Source organism: Moschus berezovskii, chromosome 6 (assembly GCF_049115385.1).
Source record: "Moschus berezovskii isolate FMDL1 chromosome 6, NW_MosBer_1.0, whole genome shotgun sequence".
Taxonomy (NCBI): Eukaryota; Metazoa; Chordata; class Mammalia; order Artiodactyla; family Moschidae; genus Moschus; species Moschus berezovskii.
In genome coordinates, this window is record NC_142465.1 from 31,086,873 (window position 1) to 31,105,061 (window position 18,189).

At 45.6% G+C, this 18,189-nt stretch overlaps 1 protein-coding gene across 8 annotated transcripts in view; it reads left to right on the forward strand.

Annotated features, from left to right (window-relative positions):
- CSAD (cysteine sulfinic acid decarboxylase) overlaps nucleotides 1–10,623 on the forward strand; it is a 27,149-nt gene extending 16,526 nt beyond the window's left edge. For all 8 annotated transcript variants that reach the window (XM_055396757.2, XM_055396761.2, XM_055396758.2 and 5 more), the window contains 14 exons: nucleotides 523–659; nucleotides 950–1,076; nucleotides 1,153–1,243; nucleotides 1,572–1,678; nucleotides 2,116–2,231; nucleotides 2,915–2,994; nucleotides 3,306–3,360; nucleotides 6,756–6,872; nucleotides 6,948–7,012; nucleotides 7,302–7,383; nucleotides 7,796–7,995; nucleotides 8,121–8,172; nucleotides 8,323–8,412; nucleotides 9,492–10,623. In XM_055396757.2, coding sequence (XP_055252732.1) covers nucleotides 534–659; nucleotides 950–1,076; nucleotides 1,153–1,243; nucleotides 1,572–1,678; nucleotides 2,116–2,231; nucleotides 2,915–2,994; nucleotides 3,306–3,360; nucleotides 6,756–6,872; nucleotides 6,948–7,012; nucleotides 7,302–7,383; nucleotides 7,796–7,995; nucleotides 8,121–8,172; nucleotides 8,323–8,412; nucleotides 9,492–9,665 — 1,482 coding nt within the window. In that variant the 5' untranslated portion in view covers nucleotides 523–533 and the 3' untranslated portion in view covers nucleotides 9,666–10,623. The remainder of the gene's footprint in view (nucleotides 1–522; nucleotides 660–949; nucleotides 1,077–1,152; nucleotides 1,244–1,571; nucleotides 1,679–2,115; nucleotides 2,232–2,914; nucleotides 2,995–3,305; nucleotides 3,361–6,755; nucleotides 6,873–6,947; nucleotides 7,013–7,301; nucleotides 7,384–7,795; nucleotides 7,996–8,120; nucleotides 8,173–8,322; nucleotides 8,413–9,491) is intronic.
- The last annotated feature ends 7,566 nt before the right edge of the window (nucleotides 10,624–18,189 follow it).

Consider the following 18,189-nt stretch of genomic DNA (forward strand, 5'->3'; position numbering starts at 1 on the left):
GTTCTCCTCTCTGCTGCTCTCCAGCCGGAAGTGGAGGTGGCACGTATTTCTGCCTTATATCTTCTCTCCTCCCTTCATCGTGTCAGCTAACGATTATTCAGGAAACTTATCTCAACCTGTTGGCCCTGTCCCAAATCTTTAGGGCAAGGGTCATGAGAGTGATGTCACGATCATGTGACTGCTGCCTATACCTTGCCCCCTCTGCTGCCCTGGTCCTAACACTCTAAAAAGCCAACTGTGTTCCCTGCCTCCAGTTTATCTGGACAGAGACCTGAGCAGAAAGGTAAACTTCTCACCTTTGCCTTCGGTGAACAGAGGCCACTGGATTCTAACCTTCTTTTTCTTTCCCACTCGCCTCTGCTGACTCTCTCCCTGGACGCTCTTACTTCCCCTTGTCTGCACAGTGAAGGCTGAGCCTTAGGCCCATTCCAGAGTTGAGGAATGGGTTAGGTTAGGTCTCGCTGGTCAGGTCTAGGTGGGGTCCACAGGCTGAGTAGGGAATAACTCCTGCTCTGCTCACAGATTTTCTCCTGATGGCTGACTCTCAACCTCTCCTCTCCCTTGATGGGGACCCTGTGGCTGCAGAAGCCTTGCTCCAGGATGTGTTTGGGATTGTGGTGGATGAGGTCATTCGAAAAGGGACCAGTGCCTCTGAGAAGGTGGGTCTTTTCTGCCTCCTCCTCCTCCTGTCCATCAAACCTGACTCAGGACTTTACTCCTCTGTCCGGGCTTCTCCCCAGAACACATTACTGCCTCACTGTGTGCCTCAGGGATTGCATACTGGATCCGACTGTGTTTATTTACCCTTGTTCACGTGCTGCTTGGAAAACGTTCCAGACTGGTGTTGAGTGCCAGTTTGTGGTGTCTATTGTGTCTGTTGACATGTGGTTTGGGCAGCCAGTCAGTTGGGTGCCTCAGTGCCCCCGGAGTCTCCTGCTGCTCCTTCTAGGTCTGTGAGTGGAAGGAGCCCGAGGAGCTGAAGCAGCTGCTGGACTTGGAGCTGCGGCACGAGGGCGAGTCACAGGAGCAGATCCTGGAGCACTGCCGGGCCGTGATCCGTTACAGCGTGAAGACCTGTGCGTTTGGGGCTGGGGGAGGCATGTCTGGAATTTGTGTCCAGCTCCACTCTGAGCCTGCGTCCCCCTTCTCCAGGTCACCCTCGTTTCTTCAACCAGCTCTTCTCAGGGTTGGATCCCCATGCCCTGGCCGGGCGCATTGTCACAGAGAGCCTCAACACCAGCCAGTGAGCCATCCCAGGACCCCCGCCCTCCACCCCACAAAGGATTTGGGTTTGTGGGAGACAGACCCTGGGAGCAGGAGAGGAGAATGGTGTCTGCCCCCCTCTCGTTTCGGGGAATCTCTGCTGGCAGAGTCTTTCCCCTCCTACCCTTCGGGTTTCCCTTCGCAAACTTTCTCTTGTATCCCGGCTCCAGTGTTTTCTTTCTTTCATTCCCGGTTCTTTGTCACCAACCCAGCTGTCTCTTCAGCCCCTCCTTTCACTCACACTCTCCACCTGCTCTGAGAGTCCCTCCCAGTCTCTTTCCCATTCTCGTTGTTCCCTCTCCTGGCAGGTACACGTACGAAATCGCCCCTGTGTTTGTCCTTATGGAGGAGGAGGTGCTGAAGAAACTCCGGGCCCTGGTGGGCTGGAGCTCTGGGGACGGGGTCTTCTGCCCTGGTATGTGAAGAGGAGGGGGCCTTTTCGAGAGCTCCTCCTCCCCCACAATCCTCTTTCTCTGGGCTGGCCAGGAGGGGTGATTCTCCTTTGTTTCTTCTCCAACTGGGTTTGGGCCAAACCAGAGAGAAGCTGCCCAATCCCCTGTATCCTCGTGTTTGCCAAACAGTCCACGGGCTTGGTGCCTGCCATCCTGGCCGGGGTGGGGGTGGGGGTGGAGGGTGGATCCTGGATCGACCCAGGGTGAGGAGCAGGGGTAATCAGGAGATCTGCAGATCCTGCCATTCTGGGTCACCAGCATGCCATTTGTCAAGTCCTCGGAACCCATGGCCAGGTAGCCAGTCACTTGTGCTTCTGGGTGGAGAGTTCAGGAGAGCCAAGCTCCAGTTTTGACCCACTGCCACTCTCTCTTGCCACCACCCCTTCCTTCCCTGTGACAGGTGGCTCCATCTCCAACATGTATGCTGTGAACCTGGCCCGCTATCAGCGATACCCAGACTGCAAACAGAGGGGCCTCCGGGCACTGCCGCCCCTGGCCCTCTTCACATCGAAAGAGGTGGGAAGAGGCACAGGCCTACCCTGGGCTCCCGATTCTAATCTCCAGCCAGCTGAGTCCGGGACCCGCGACTCAGCCTGCCCAGACCCTTCTGCTCTGAGGCTGGCCTCCCCCATAGGCGGATGTGCTTCCTTCCAACCAAAGGGGCTGTGTAAGGGCCCTTGTTCAGCCTGCCTGCTGTCTGGGGTAGCGGAGGGGCGTCCAGTACAGTGTACACAGTCCACACCCTTTCTCCTGAGAGTCTGGTCCATGGACCGCTGGCACCACTATCGCTTCTTGTTGTTGTTTAGTCACTAAGTCGTGTCCGACTCTTTGCAACCCTGTGGACTGTAGCCCGCCAGGCTCCTCTGTCCGTGGGATTTTTCAGGCAATACTGGACTGGGTTGCCGTTTCCTTCTCCAGGGGATCTTTCCCACGCAGGGATCGAACCTGGGTCTCCTGCATTGCAGGCATATTCTTTACCACTGAGCCACCAGGGAAGATCAGTATCACTTGGGAGCTTGTTAGAAATGCAGAATCTTTGGCCCCTGTGCAGACCTACTGAATATGAATCTGCATCTTTCCCAGACACACTGGTGATTTGTAGGCGTGTGAATGTTTGAGAAGCCCTGGTCTACAGGGTCCCAGCCATTTAAGCAGTCTCTTTCCTTCCCACCCTCCCTGCCCTCTTCCTTCCCCCACAGTGTCATTACTCCATCAAGAAAGGAGCCGCTTTCCTGGGACTTGGCACCGACAGTGTCCGAATGGTCAAGGCAGATGAGAGGTGAGTCCTTCTGTCTGCATGGCTCAGACCCAGCCTGGCACAACATGTCTTCCCCTTGCCAGAGGCTCTGGCCTTGGGCTCACGCCCTGGCGGACTTCTCTCCCCGCTCTCTTCCCTCCGAGTTGCCTCTTCTGTCTGCCAGGGCCTGCTAGAGTCTCCGCCCTGTCCCCTGAGATCTGTTTACCCCTCTTAGGGAAAAATCAACATTGTGGCCTCCCCACTGCTAACCACATGTTACCCTGCTCTTGAAAGTTCTGCCGCCTAGCCTAGAGAATCTATTCCTTCTCTACCCATTCAGTTTTCTCTTCCAGAGGGAAAATGATACCTGAGGATCTGGAGAGGCAGATCAGCTTGGCCAAGGCCGAGGTGCGTGAGTGAGAGGCGCTGGGGAGTGGAGCGGGGCCCCTCTGGGCCTTTCTTGGAGGGGTCTTTCTGGCCCTACTCAAGGCTCCCCTCCTCCCTCCCCCTGCACTCTCTGCCTGCCTTCCCTGGTGGGCTGAGGTGATCCCTCCTGAGCGAGTGATCCCAGTCCTACCGAGACCCACGAGACCCATGAGCAGGATCAGACCCTGGGACAAGGGCAGAACTGAGTCCCTGAGTAGAGCCCCAGGGGGCACTGCAGGGAGGATGTTGGGGACCTGGAGGGTCGCACAGAAGGTTTCTGTGAGTTGGGAGGGTCTGTGCAGGGCGAGCAGCGCGCACTTGGAGTGATGAGAGATGTGGAGGCCCCTTCACATGGGGGGGACAGAGATACTGCAGCCATCTTAGAGGGCATTTCAGCACTGTCTGTACCATTTTTAAATGTATCTATCCACTGACTCAGAGCCCTACTACTAGGATTGGCCTATAAGGTTTCATTACAAGTGCTTAGAAGTGTGTGCACTGGGGCGAAGTATAAAATTTTAAAAAACATTTTAGTATTCATCAATAGATAAATTATGGTGCATCTGTGTCAGTTTCTTCCTTTGCAAAATGAGCATGATATAGAACTGATCACAGAGTTGTTATGAGGCTGAAATTAACAGCATGTCAAGCACTTGGAACAGTGAAGCAGTGTCTACATATTAGCTGCCATTGTTGTCACAGTTGTTGTTAGAGTAGCATGTAGCCATTGAAAAGAATAAGATGGGAATATATGTATTAACATGAAAATGCCTCATCTGTGTACTTAAGTATAAATTTTAAAAATATGTTTATATTGCCACATGCAAATGGCTGCAGCACCATTTTTTTTTTTATTATTTTGTAATGGGGAATAGCCAGTTAACAATGTTGTGATCGTTTCAGGTGAATAGCAAAGGGATTTAGCCATACGGATACATGTATGTATCCATTCTCCCCCAAACTCCTCTCCTGTCCATGCTGCCACTTAGCATTGAGCAGAGTTCAGTCGGTCCTTGTTGGTTATCCATTTGAAATATAGCTGTGTGCACATGTCCATCCCAAACTCTCTCATCCTCCTTCCCCCATGCCTGGCAGCCATAAGTTTGTTCTCTAAGTCTGTGAGTCTCTTTCTGTTTTGTAAGTTCATTTGTATCATCTCTTTTTAGATTCCTCATGTAAGGGATGTCATAAGGGATTTCTTCTTCTCTGTCTGACTTATTTCATTCAGCATGACAACCTCTGGGTCCATCCATGTTGTTGCAAGTGGCATTATTTCATTCTTCTTAATGGCTGAGTGATATTCCATTGTATGTATGTACCGCGTCTTCGTTATCCATCCCTCTGTCGATGGACATGTGGGTTGCTTCTGCATCCTGGCTACTGTAAACAGTGTGCAGCACCAGTTTTTGAAAATGTCTGTTTTTCCCCAGCAAATGGTCTTGGCATCCTTGTTAAAACCCAGTGAGTGTTGAAGTGTGAGGATTTATTTCTGGACTCTCAGTCTATCCCATTGATCTGCATGATTATCCTATAGACCACACTGTCTTAATGTAGCTTTGTAGTAAATTTTGAAATCAGTGTTTGTGAGTCCTCCAACTTTGTTCTTTTTCAGGATGGTTTTGGCTTTCTAGGTCCCTTAAATTTCCACTTGAATTTTAGGCTCAGCTTGTCAATTTCTGCAAAGAAACCAGTTGGGATTTTGATAGGGATGTGTTCCATTTGTGGATCCATGAACATGGAATGCCTGTGTTTATTTAGGTCTTCTTTGATTTCTTTTCAACAGTTCTTTGTAGTTTTCACAGTATATGGTTTGCATTTCTTTTGTTGAATTTATTCCTAAGTATTTTATTATTTTCAGTGTTCTTATAAATGACATTTTCTTGTTTCCATTTTTGATTGTTTCTAATGTGTAAAAATACAACTGATTTTTGAATATTGGTCTTGTACTCTGCAAATTTGCTGAACTCATTTATTAATTCTGTCTTTTTAGTGGGTTCCTTGGGATTTTCTAGATATCATATTATCTGTAAATACAGATAATTTGCTTTTTTCCTTTTTAATATGGATGCCTCTTATTAAAAAAAATTTTTTTTTCTCTTTAATCACAAGCTAGACAAGATTGGCATTAACACTGTTTTATTTATTTGGCTGTCAGTCTTTGTTGCGGTTCGAGGGTTCCTCTCTGGTTGTGGCACAGGAGCTGTAGAGCATGTGGGCTCAGCGGGCTCAGTAGTTACAGTGTGCTGACTTGGTTGCCTGTGGCATCTGGGATCTTAGTTCCTGGGCCAGGGGTTGAACCCATGTCCCCTGCACTGGAAGGTGGATTCTTAACCACTGGAACACCAGGCAAGTCCCTGGATGCCTCTTTTTTTTTTTTTTTAAACCTAATTGCCCTGCTAGAACCTCAGCACAGTGTTGAATAAAAATGAGGAGAGTGAACATCCTTATCTTGTTCCTGGTCTTAGGGGGAAGGCTTTCAGTCTTTCACCATTGACTATGATGTTAGCTGTGGGTTTTTTGATAGCTGCCCTTTATCAGGTTAAGGACATTCCCTTCAGATCCTTTTTTTTGAATGTTTTTGTCATGAGGATTTTGTCGAATGTTTTTGTATGTCTGTTGAGATGATTACTATACCACATTGAGATGTGGGTTGTTTTCCTTTATTTTATTGATAAGATATATTATATTAATTGATTTTTGGGTGTTAAACCAAATTTGCACTCTTGGGACAAATCCCACTTTGTCATGGTATGTGATTCTTTTTCTATGTTGCTGATTTTGGCTTGCTAGTGTTTTGTAGATTTTTATGTCTTTATTTAGAAGAGATATATTCTATAGTTTTCCTGTGATATTTTGTTGGTTTTGGTATCAGGGTAAAACTCATTTCATAGGATGAATTCTGAAGTGTTCCCTCCTCTTCTGTTTTTTTGTAAGTTAATGAAGAGCTGGTATTAGTTCTTCCTTAACTGTTTTGTAGAACTCATCAGTGAAGCCATCTGGGCCTGCACTTTTCTTTGTAGTAGTTTTTTGAATACTAATTCAATTTCCTCATAAATTGTATACTATTAGAATATTTAAAATAGTATTTTGATCTTTCAGTAAGACATTCAACTTTTTTGAAAGGGTATAAGCTTTGGAGATAGACTATCAGACAGACCTAGGTTTGAATTCCATCTCTGGAGTTTCAGCTCAGGGGCAAGTTTCTTAACACCTCTGAACTCTAGTGTCCTCACTTGCAAATTAAAAGGGGCAGTAACACACAGTAAGGTTGCCAGGGCCCAGGTCAGGCCTGTGAAGAGTTCATAGAGCTCAGCACCAGGCTCTGGATAGCTCTCCAGATGAGTTCTCAGCCTTGGTCTTCTTCATTTTTGCCACAGGGTGCTGTGCCATTCCTGGTCAGTGCCACCTCTGGCACTACAGTGCTGGGGGCCTTTGACCCCCTGGAGGAAATCGCGGATGTGTGCCAGCATCATGGGCTATGGCTGCATGTGGACGTGAGTTGGGACGGGCCTGAGAATGGGGTGGGCTGAGCCAAGGCCAAGGCCCATATTGTTCCTTCTGCTCCACAGGCTGCCTGGGGTGGGAGCGTCCTGCTGTCACAGACACATAGACATCTCCTGGCTGGGATCCAGAGGTGCATATGGCCCCCTACACCCTGACTCTCACCCTTCAAATCCTTGATCCAGAGAACACTCTTGGACCGGGGCGCTCAGATGGGAATAGGGGAAGGAGGCTGGTGGGAGGGAAGTGGGAGAGATGATTGATTGGGGCTGGGATGTTAGACATCAGATTTGGGAATTCTACCCTCTGGGCTGAGGTGAGACCAAAGCCCCTTTTACTGGAGATCTGGAAAGGGTCGCGGGGCTCTAGTTGGGCAGCTTGACTGGGAGCTGGCTGACCCTGCTTTGCTCTCCCCACCCCAGGGCTGACTCCGTGGCCTGGAATCCCCACAAGCTCCTCTCCACAGGCCTGCAGTGCTCAGCTCTTCTTCTCCGGGACACCTCGGTGGGTCTGCCCCCGCCCTGCTCCGGTCCCCTCCCACCCTGAACCTCTGTTTTCTGTGTCACCTGAGGGGTGCTCCAGGCCTTACCATGGTCTCCTTACCGTCCCATCTGAAGCTGATTATGTGACCACCCTAATCCCCAGTAGTGGGCTCTCTCACTCCCCCTGTCTTCAGGCAAAGGAGAAACTTCCCATCAAAAGTTGTAATCAGAGGGATCCTGGGTCATTTGGGAAGAACTGTTGAATGTTGGAAGAAAACCCAGAGAAAGGGTTTCAGTAAGCTGGCAGCCATCCCATCAGCGCTGCCTGGTTCCAGGGAAAGAAACACGTGGACTGAGCCAAGAAATCACCCAGTGCAGCCCTGGAGGGAAGCTTGGTAGGGTGGGGAGTCTGACTGTCCCTTCACCCTCCGCAGAACCTGCTCAAGCGCTGTCACGGGTCCCAGGCCAGTTACCTCTTCCAGCAGGACAAGTTCTACGATGTGACTCTGGACACTGGAGACAAGGTGGTGCAGTGTGGCCGCCGTGTGGACTGTCTGAAGCTGTGGCTCATGTGGAAGGCGCAGGGCGGGCAGGGGCTGGAGCGCCGTGTGGACCAGGCCTTTGCCCTTGCCCGGTAGGAGTGGGGGCTATAGCCCCGCACCCATTTCCTGCTCTCAGTGCTCTCTCGGTTCACTCTCTGGGTCGCTTCTGTTTCTGTGTCTCTGCCTCCACCCATGATTTCTCACTCTCTGGTCACAGGTACCTGGTGGAGGAGCTGAAGAAGCGGGAGGGATTTGAGTTGGTCATGGAGGTATGACCCACACTGTGCTCTTCCGCATCCTTCGGCCCCCCTGCCCCCAGCCTGTGTCTCACGCAAAACCCTGATGCGAGAAGAGGGGCGGTGAGAGGGGAATGATCCCTCTTCCTCTGCTCACACCTTCCCCCTGTTTATTCCTCCCAGCCTGAATTTGTCAATGTGTGTTTCTGGTTCGTGCCCCCGAGTCTGCGGGGGAAGAAGGAGAGTCCAGATTACAATGAAAGGCTGTCTAAGGTAGGCTTTCTCCCTGCTCTGGTGAACCAGTGCAGCTGGTGCGTTTCCGCCCCCTGCTGGCTTCGAGCGGCATGGCAGCTACCTTTGCTAGTCTCTTGCTCTGATATGGGGACAGTGAACCAGAAGATGACACCCACTTGTCCCCAGTTCTGTGAGCCTGGGGGATGGAGGATAAGGTATGCTTCTATAAAGTAAGAAGAAGACAGAGAGGGGCATTACAGAAGTCACCAGTGTGCAGTACATAGATTGGCTATCTGGGGCGTTCTGGGAGCTGAGTGAGGCAGAAAGGTCTCAGAAGTTTTACTCACTGATGCTGGGTACAGAACAACCCTGTCAGGCCAGGAGATATGTCCTGGCCCCTAAGGTTAGATCGGCACTAGGGGTGGCAGATGATCCAAAAGGACAAGTATATTCTCGCCCTTAAAGTGAAGTTGCTCAGTCGTGTCTGACTCTCTACCACCCTGTGGACTGTAGCCCTGCAGGCTCCTCCATCCATGGGATTTTCCAGGCAAGAATACTGGAGTGGGTTGCCATTTTCTTCTCCAGGGGATCTTCCTGACCCAGGGGTTGAACTCAGGCCTCCCGCATTGCGGGCAGACTCTTTACCATCTGAGACTCCAGGGAATCTCACCCTTAAGGAGTCATTCGTTTAGAAAACAAGCATCACCTATTTGAAACCAGTGTGTTCAAGGAAATCTTGGAAATTATATATTAGATCACAGGGTGCAGATAAAAAATGTTACAGGAATTCAGAGAGGGGAGAAGAAGGTGTCAAGGATGATGAAGGCTTGAAGTTAGACTGAAAAAGTGGTTGTTGAGATTCAGCGAAAAGTCAAGATTTAGCAGACAATGGCCGTGTGACAACTTGGAGAATGGTGAGATGGAGGAGAATGCAAGAGGTAGAGAAGGTCCAGTGGGCCAGGTGTGGTGGCAAAGGTAAACTGGGGCCACGGTCAGAATCCAAGCAGTGAGTTGCTGTCTCTGGAAGGCAGCTAGGTGGAGAGAGATGCAAGTTGGGGAACCCATCCCTTCCCGTGACCCCAGGCTGCAGCTGAAGGGTCCCTCCACTCCTCCCGTAGGTAGCCCCAATCCTCAAGGAGCGCATGGTGAGGAAGGGTTCCATGATGATTGGCTACCAACCCCATGGTACCCGGAGCAACTTCTTCCGCATGGTCGTGGCCAACCCTGTGCTGACACGGGCTGATATGGACTTCCTGCTGAACGAGCTGGAACAGCTGGGCCAGGATCTCTGAGTCGCTCCATCTTGCTGCTGGCCTAGACCCCTCCCCCCACCCTCACCATCCCCCTGTATCTCCTCCCTACGTTCTCAAGAAGAAACTCTCTAGGAAACAAAGCTGTCTTCATTTTTATATGCTGTGACCTACTAGCTCTCTTGTAAATTTTGGGTGGGCTGGCCAAAAAGTTGGTTCTGGTTTTTTGTAACATCTTATGGAAAAAAACAAATGAACTTTTTGGCCAGCCCAATATTTGATATTAAGAGGATATTTAAATAAATGGTAGGATATCTATATGGTAGAATATTACCCTGCCATTTAAATTGTGTTTACAAAGAGGACTATTATAGATAGGAGAAAAATAATTTTAATACAGTGTTATGTTGAGAAAGCTGGATATGACTGTATATATGGTACTATCTGACCTGTATTCAAAAATACATAGGAAAAGACTGATGAGATGGAATATGCCGAAATATTAATAGTTTTACGTGGGATGGGATTATAAGCAGTTTGAAAATGAACTTCTTTATGCTTTTTGTGCTCCCCCTTTTATGATATAATAAATATCTATTACTTTTTTAATAGGAAAATAATAAAAGTTAAATTTTCAGCCATATTATTTAGGTATATTGTAAAGTTTGTTATCTTTCAACAAAATAGTGGGGAATGCAGATTCATTAAAAAGGTATAATAGAGGCTAAAAATAGGGGGAAAGTTTCCCAGAAATCTTGAGTGGGAGGAGAAAGACCAAAAATGGAGTTGCTCTGAAGTTAACTGTACTTTAATGACACTGAAAACAAAATAGGCACTGACTGTATCTTGAGACCAGAACTTGTCCACTAATCACTCTTGAAAAAAATCTTCACATACACCAAAAAGGTAAGGATCTTCCTTGTCTAATTTAAACAACAGAAACCAAGTTGGAAAAAAAAAAAAAGCCCAGCAACGAAACCAGCCACTGTTATATCTTCTATTATTGCTATTTTCTTGCATAAAAGCATCCATTTAACACTTAAAATCCTCAGCTGGTGTTGCTTCTCAGTCACTTTTTTTTTTGAAGTGGCATTTAGCTACACAAGTTATTCAGGACAAGTGGCAAGTCTTCCAGAACTTTCTGTTATTTCCAATTCCTAAAAATACCGTTTATGAAAACAATAACGTGGTCATGTAAAAGTCATCCAAAATTATTTGAAGAGGCAAATACAGACTGTACAAACCATAGTAAAAGAACATCCAAATGCCAAACCCAATTCTCTTGACCATTTGGGGGAAAAAAGATTTTCTATTAATAAATTACTAATAATTTCCCTATAAACTTGTTATTTTTATTATAAATGATACCTAATTTCTTCCAAATAATAAATTTGTTTTAAGAGTACTAGTAATCTGAGCTCCAAGCCCTAATCGTAAAGAGTTGTTTATCTGAAAAATGTCTTAAACATTGTAAAAGCAAACTAAACAAATCCCTGTTTTCAACTCAAAGCAAAACCAGAAAGCAAAAAAAAAGAAATCTTCAAATTTCTTGACTCACCTCCGTCAGCAAAGTATTTTTTAAGGCTAGAAAGACAGAACATAAAATCAGTCACATATTTTTCTTCAGCTTTATGAAACTGATTCTTATTTCCTCCATTCCCAAAACTCAACCTCAGAATCTCTGGATAACAATATGGTAACCTCTGTCTTTCTCCTTCTCCCATCTGCAGTTACTGAGCTCCCGCTCTGTTGTAATTCCTTTCCCTGCCTTCCAAGAGCCTACCTCAGACTGAAGCAGTCTTTCCTCACCTGAGGCCTGTCCCTGCTCCAGGGCCTTGGCACTGCTGTCCCCTTTGGCCTCAGTGTTCACCCGTCTACATGGTTCTCGCTCCCTCATTGCCTTTAGGTTTTTGTTCAGATGTTATATCCTTAGTGAAGGATCCTTTCTTTATTTGAAATTACATTTTCACCCTCTATTCTTTTATCTGCCCTGTTTTTCTCCATAGCATGTATAAGCATCTGGCATACACTAATTAATTAATTAACTTATTTACTTACTTCCCCTGACCTGGCAACACCTCTGTCCCTGTGGGTCTCATCCAACTGGAATGTCAGCTCTGGGAGCAGAGATTTTGTATCACTGCCTCCCAAACTGGAGTCTGGTACTTCCTAGGTGGGTAATGTTGAGTGAGTGTTTAATGAACTCCAGCTGCTAGTTGACTTGCTCTCAGTCACATAACTTTTTTTTTTTGTTAAACTTATTTGACTGTGTGGGGTATTAGTTGTGGCATGTGGGATCTAGTTCCCTGACCAGGGATTGAATCCAAGCCCCCTACATTGGGAGCTCGTACCTTACCTACTGGACCACCAGAGCTAAGTCCCCAGTCACATAACTTTTAAGTGGTGGGTCAAAGCTAAATTCAGACCATTTTCCTCTGGCTCTGAACCGTGGGTCTAGTCTGCTTCCGAAGACAGGTTTAAGTAATTCATAGGTGTATGCATGTCAGGGCTGTTTTATTAACCCTGTGCAAAGGATCTACTGCTTGTGCGAAAGGATGAAGTCATGTGCAGGTTTGGTCCCTCACCTTGCCCTTGGCCTCATGAAATCATATTTCTGTCAAACAGGAAATAAACTTTTTGGGAACACCTGGGTGAATTACAATATTGGAATGAGTATTTTTTTGTTTTTGTTTAAAGGGGTCAAGTATTAAAGAGGCTAGCCTCCCCATGGCTCGGGAAGGAAGATGGTGACTTTACAGGGTGGCAGGCCAAGATCTGGGGAACTAAAAGCTGGGTGGGGCACATTGGATGTGGCAGCTCTTGAGACTGGGGTGAGAGTCTTTTTAGGAGAGTGGATGAAAGGGAGCAAACTACAGTAAAGTTAGTATTTGGATACTTGGAACTGTTCTAATGCATCTTAGGTCCTCAGTTGGCTATTTCTCTTCTGTTTATATACTTAAAAAAAATCTTTTTGTTTTGAAATAATTTGAAACTGCAAATACTTCAGGATACTCTTTACCTGAATGTATAATTTTCACAAATTTTCTTTATCATTATATATGTACTATAACCTATTTTTATCAGAACCATTGGAGAGTCATAAACAACACGACTCTTTATCTCTTAATATTATAGTGTATATTTCCCAAGAACATTGTCTTAACCATGATTTAATGATCAAATTCAGGAAATTTAACATGGCACTATACTTTCGTCTGAAGTCTGTATTCTGAAGTTGTGGATTGTCCCAACAATGCATTTTTTCCCCTTCCAGTTTGAGAGTCTAGTCCAAGATCATGTATTACATTTTGTTGTCATGTCTTTTTGTCTCCTTTATTCTAAGATAACTCCAAGACTTCCCTGGTGGTTCAGCAGTTAAGACTCTGAGCTTCTAACGCAGATGTTTGATTCCTGGTTGGAGAACTAAGATCCCACATGCAGTGTGGCACGGCCAAAGACTTAATTAATTAATTAATTAAAATAGTTCCTCAGCCTTTCTTTGTCATTAGCTTTGACATTAAGAAAAAAAATACAGGCCAGTTGTATTATAGAATGTTCATCACCTTGTTTCTTGCTGCTGCTTCCTCACAGCTGGATGCAGGTTACGCATTCTGAGCTGTAATATGATTTGCCATGTGTGTCCTTTTCGGAGAAGCGCATCACAAGGTCTGTAATGTCCCCCTGCTCCTTACTGGTGACGTAATTCTCATCAAGGTCAAAAGTGGTCAAGGTGGTGTCTGGTTTCTCCACGGCATAGTTACTGTTATTCCCTCTGCAACTAATAATCTGAGGAGACATTCTGAGGTTTTGCAAATATCCCGTTCCTCTTCATATTTTCCCCGCCTAGACTTAGCATCCTCTCGTAAAGCTTGCCGAGCCCACTTTTGGTGTAATGGTTGCCAAACGGCAGTTTTCTAACTGCAGCACGCCCTCCTCTTTTACACTTTGGGGTTTGCGTGGGGCTCTAAAGAAGAGCCCTTCCTTCTTACTCGTCTAGTCGTCTATACTTTTTCAACATGGACCCTTGTTTTATTCAGTCATTTCTAATCCATTTCTATCTTTACTTATTTTTTTTTTTTTTAGAATTGTCATTGGTTTATTCACAGAAAATGTATACATACTTTAAAATTAAAGTTCAATTTAAGTAAAATTTAAAATTTAGTTCCTCTGTTGCACTAGCCACATTTCCAGTGTTCAATCGCTACACCTGGCTGGCAGCTACTGTTCAGGACAGTGCAGGTTTAGATCATTTCCTTCAGTGCAGAGTTCTGAAGATCACTGGGCTTAGATGATTCGAAGATGAAAAATAAACCAATGCCTATGATCTGGTTTGAGAGATGATTACAACATCTGAGGACTCCTCTTAATATTAGAAAACCACAAATCATTCTCATGTAAAGTGGCCAGGTAGACAGATGTAAGAAGCCCAATGCACAGGGCAACAGTTCCGCCAACTGTAAATGACAGAATCTTCCATAGTCTTCTAGTGGTACAACTAGATGGCAATTTATCTTCCAACTTCACATTTTCTTCTTGTGCCGTGTAATCCTCAGAAACTTCTGTGGTTTGTATTCCTTTTCTTTGCCTGATGGATATCATGGTGTCAAAGACTCACATGCATTGTTCTTCCAACCACTCCTGCAGCCTCAGCCGTCCTCGCGCGCGGCTCGGGACCGGGGAGGAAGGCGGCCGGCTGGCCGGGGGCGCAGAGGGTCGCCGGTGCGGGGCCTCACCACGGCCTGCAACGCGCCGGGGGTACCGCCCTGACCCCGCCGCCCTATCTTTACTTATTTTTTAATGCTCAAATTGTCCCAGTTTGACCACAGAGAGCTCCTTTTATCTGGCTCCCATGTCCTTTGCTGCTGCTGCTGCTAAGTCACTTCAGTCGTGTCCAACTCTGTGTGACCCCATAGACGGAAGCCCACCAGGCTCCCCCGTCCCTGGGATTCTCCAGGCAAGAACACTGGAGTGGGTTGCCATTTCCTTCTCCAATGTGTGAAAGTGAAAAGCGAAAGTGAAGTCGCTCAGTCGTGTCCGACCCATAGCGACCCTACGGACTGCAGCCTACCAGGCTCCTCCATCCATGGGATTTTCCAGGCAAGAGTACTGGAGTGGCTTGCCATTGCCTTCTCCGCCCATGTCCTTTAGACATGTCTTAAAACAAAAACACACAGCTTTTGTTTCTGGCACAGCAAAAACCTTGTCCCTTCTCTGCCCAGTCTTCCAATCTGCAAGGAGCCCTGATTCCTTTCAGTGGAGAGCGGCATTTAGAAACCACCACCTAGGCACAGGTGTGTTCATTGATACTGGATGTATTCAGGTACTCTTAAAATGTGTACTGACATCCTTGGGAGCTCCTGACCCATCTTAACTGTGCTAAGGGAAACAAAGGACCAGAATTTTAAAGGGGGATGTGATGTACTCCTGGGAGCTGGCACGGGAATAGCAGAGAGAATGGATTGATAACCAAGGATGGTAGTGGGGGAGGTGAGGTACAGGGTTGGGGTGCTTAGTTTATTCATCTCTTTTTTTCTTTTTGCGTTTTTAAAAAATAAATTTATTTATTTATTTGGCTGCACAAGGTCTTATTTGCAGCATTCAGGATCTTTAGCTGTGTTATATGGGATCTAGTTCCCCAACCAGGGATTGAACCTAGGTCCCCTGCATTGGGAGTACGGAGTCTTAGCCACCAGACCACCAGGGAAGACCCTTGCATTTTTTTAAATCTTTAAGAATTAGAGGATAATTGCTTTACAGTGTTGTGATAGTTTTTGCTGTACAGCACTGTGAATCAGCTATATGTACACATCTACCCCTCTCTCGAGCTTCCTTCTCGTTCCCCACGTCTCGCCATGATTCATCTCTTTTTTAGAGAGGTGTTGGTTTCTTTTTTTCAATGCTAAGTGGAGAACCTTGCCGATTGGGTTTTGTATAAAGTGGCAATTCTCTTACAGACCCTGGTTTAGCATTAGCATTCCAAGTGTCATAGAATTTTCTGTCTTAGAGTTGAGAGGCCAGCACAGGAACTCGTCTGGTACAACCTCGGTCTATAGGTAGATTTTTAAAACCCATATTTTACAAATAAGTTCGCTGAGGCTGGGCAAAGTTCAGATTCTTAACAAGGTCATGAAAGTGTCTCTTAAGCAGAGGATGTATTTTGTTCTAAAGGGTAATATCATTTGTTTGTATAAGCCTCCATCTCTAATTTTATCCCCCCAATGCAATAGTTCTGTGCTTTCTTTTCTGCACTGATACTCTGTTAGTTCTTGAGATCCAGTTTCTGCCTGTTAGAAGAATCTGGGAGTCTGATGGCCTAGTTTTGAAAATTTCCTGAAGTTCATTTTTAGCAAATTCTCTGGTGCCAACATAATAAGCTTGCACATTTCCTTAGTTTGTAGCATGTAATTTTTAGCTCTTTCTTATTACCATATACATTTTAGAGTTGGCTCAGAGGTTTCAGTGTTTTCACTGTCAACTGGAGGTGTTGTGGTGCTGTTCCCTTCTGCTACATACTGTCACACATCAATGCTGAGACAGGGCCATGTCCTGAACGGAACTTCGATTACAATGGAAGCTTTGATTACTCCAAAGCTCCAGTAATCAAGACAGTGCAGGCTACAGGATAGACATGCAGGTCAATGGAATAGACTGAGAATCTAGAAATAAACCCTCACATTTTCACTTAATTGATTTTCAACAACGATGCCAAGACAGTTCATTAGGGGAAAGAATAGTCTTTTTCAATAAATGATGCTGGTACAACTGGATATCCATGTGCAGAGTTTAACCCCTTTGTCACATTATACACAAAAGTTAACTCATAACAGATCATAGAACTAAATGTAAGAGCTGTGCTGTGCTTAGTCGTGTCTAACTTTTTGTGGCCCCATAGACTGTAGCCCGCCAGGTTGCTCTGTCCCTGGGGATTCTCCAGGCAAGAATACTGGAGCCATGCCCTCCTCCAGGGGATCTTCCCAGTCCTGGGATCGAACCCATGTCTCCCACATTGCAGGCGGATTCTTTTACTGTCTGAGCCACCACAGAAGCTAAAAATACTGGGGTGGGTAGCCTATCCCTTCTTCAGGGTATCTTCCCCACCTAGATATCAAACCAAGGTTTCCTGCATTTAGGGTGGATTCTTTACCACCTGAGCTACGAAATGTAAGAGCTAAAACGATGAAACTCTGGGAAGAAAATAGAGGAGTAAATTTTTGTGAGCCTGGGGTAGGCAAAGACTTCTCATGTATGACACCAAAGCACAAGCAACCAAAGAAAAAATAGATAATTTTTCTTAGCAAAATTAAAAAATTTTGTACTTCAAAGTTTGTGCATCAAGGAGGTGAAAAGACAGCCTAAAGAATGGAAGAAAATATTTGCAGTCGTGTATCTGAAAGGGACTTATATCTAGAGTAGATGAAAAATTCTTACAACTCAATAATAAAAGACAAATAACTCACTTTAAAAATGGGCAAGAATTGGGACTTCCCTAGTGGTTCAGTGGCTAAGACTTTGCACTCCCAATGCAAAGGGCCTGGGTTAGATCCCTGGTCAGGGAGCTAGATCCCACACACTGCAACTAAAGACGCTGCATGCCACAACCAAGACTGAAGACTCTGCTTGCTGCAACTCAGACATGGTGCAGCCACAAAATAAAAAAAGGACAAGGCCTCTGAACAGACGTTTCTCCAAAGGAGACACATAAATGGCTGATAAGCTCACGGTGAAATGCTCAGCATCATCAGTTATCAGGGAGCAACATAACACTTCATGCCCACTAAGATGGCTATAATTAAAAAGAGAAATAGCAAGTGTTGGTGAGGATGTGGAGAAATTGGAGCCTCCTACACTTCTGGTGGGATTATAACCTGGTGCAGCCACTTTAGAAAACAACTACCCAAAGAGGGAATGGGCACAAGATTTTTTGAGACAGTGATGAATGTACTAAAATAATTTCTACCCTTTTAAAGTGGATAAACTAAATGGTATGTGGATTATATTTGAATAAAGCTGATGAAAAACTCAGCTACACATATCCTCTCTAAATCAGGGGCAAGGCAAAGATGTCACATTCACTCATTCTATTTAAAGTTGTGCCAGAGGTTCTACCCAGGCAATTAGGCAAGAAAAATAGAGGGCATAGCAATTGCAAAGGAAAAAGAAAAATTGTCTTTATTTTCAGGTGATAGAATCACCTATGTAGAACATTCTGATGAAGCTGTAAAATGCTATTATTAATAAACCTAGTTTAAGCAAGATTACAAGGCACAAGATACAAAATTCAGAAATTAATTTTCTATATACTAGCAACAGACTATTGGAAGTTGAAAAGACAGTATCGTTTACAATATCACCAAAAATGAAATACTTAGGGACAGCTCTGACAAAAGATGTGGAAATTCTATACACTGAAAACTAGAAACATTGCTAAGAGAAATGAAGCAAGATTAAATGGAGAGGTATACCATGTTTATGGATTGAAAGACAGTGTTGCTGAGGTATCAGTTCTCCTCAAACTGATCTAGAAACTCAGTGTAACCTCAATCAAAATCCTAGCATAATTTTTGTA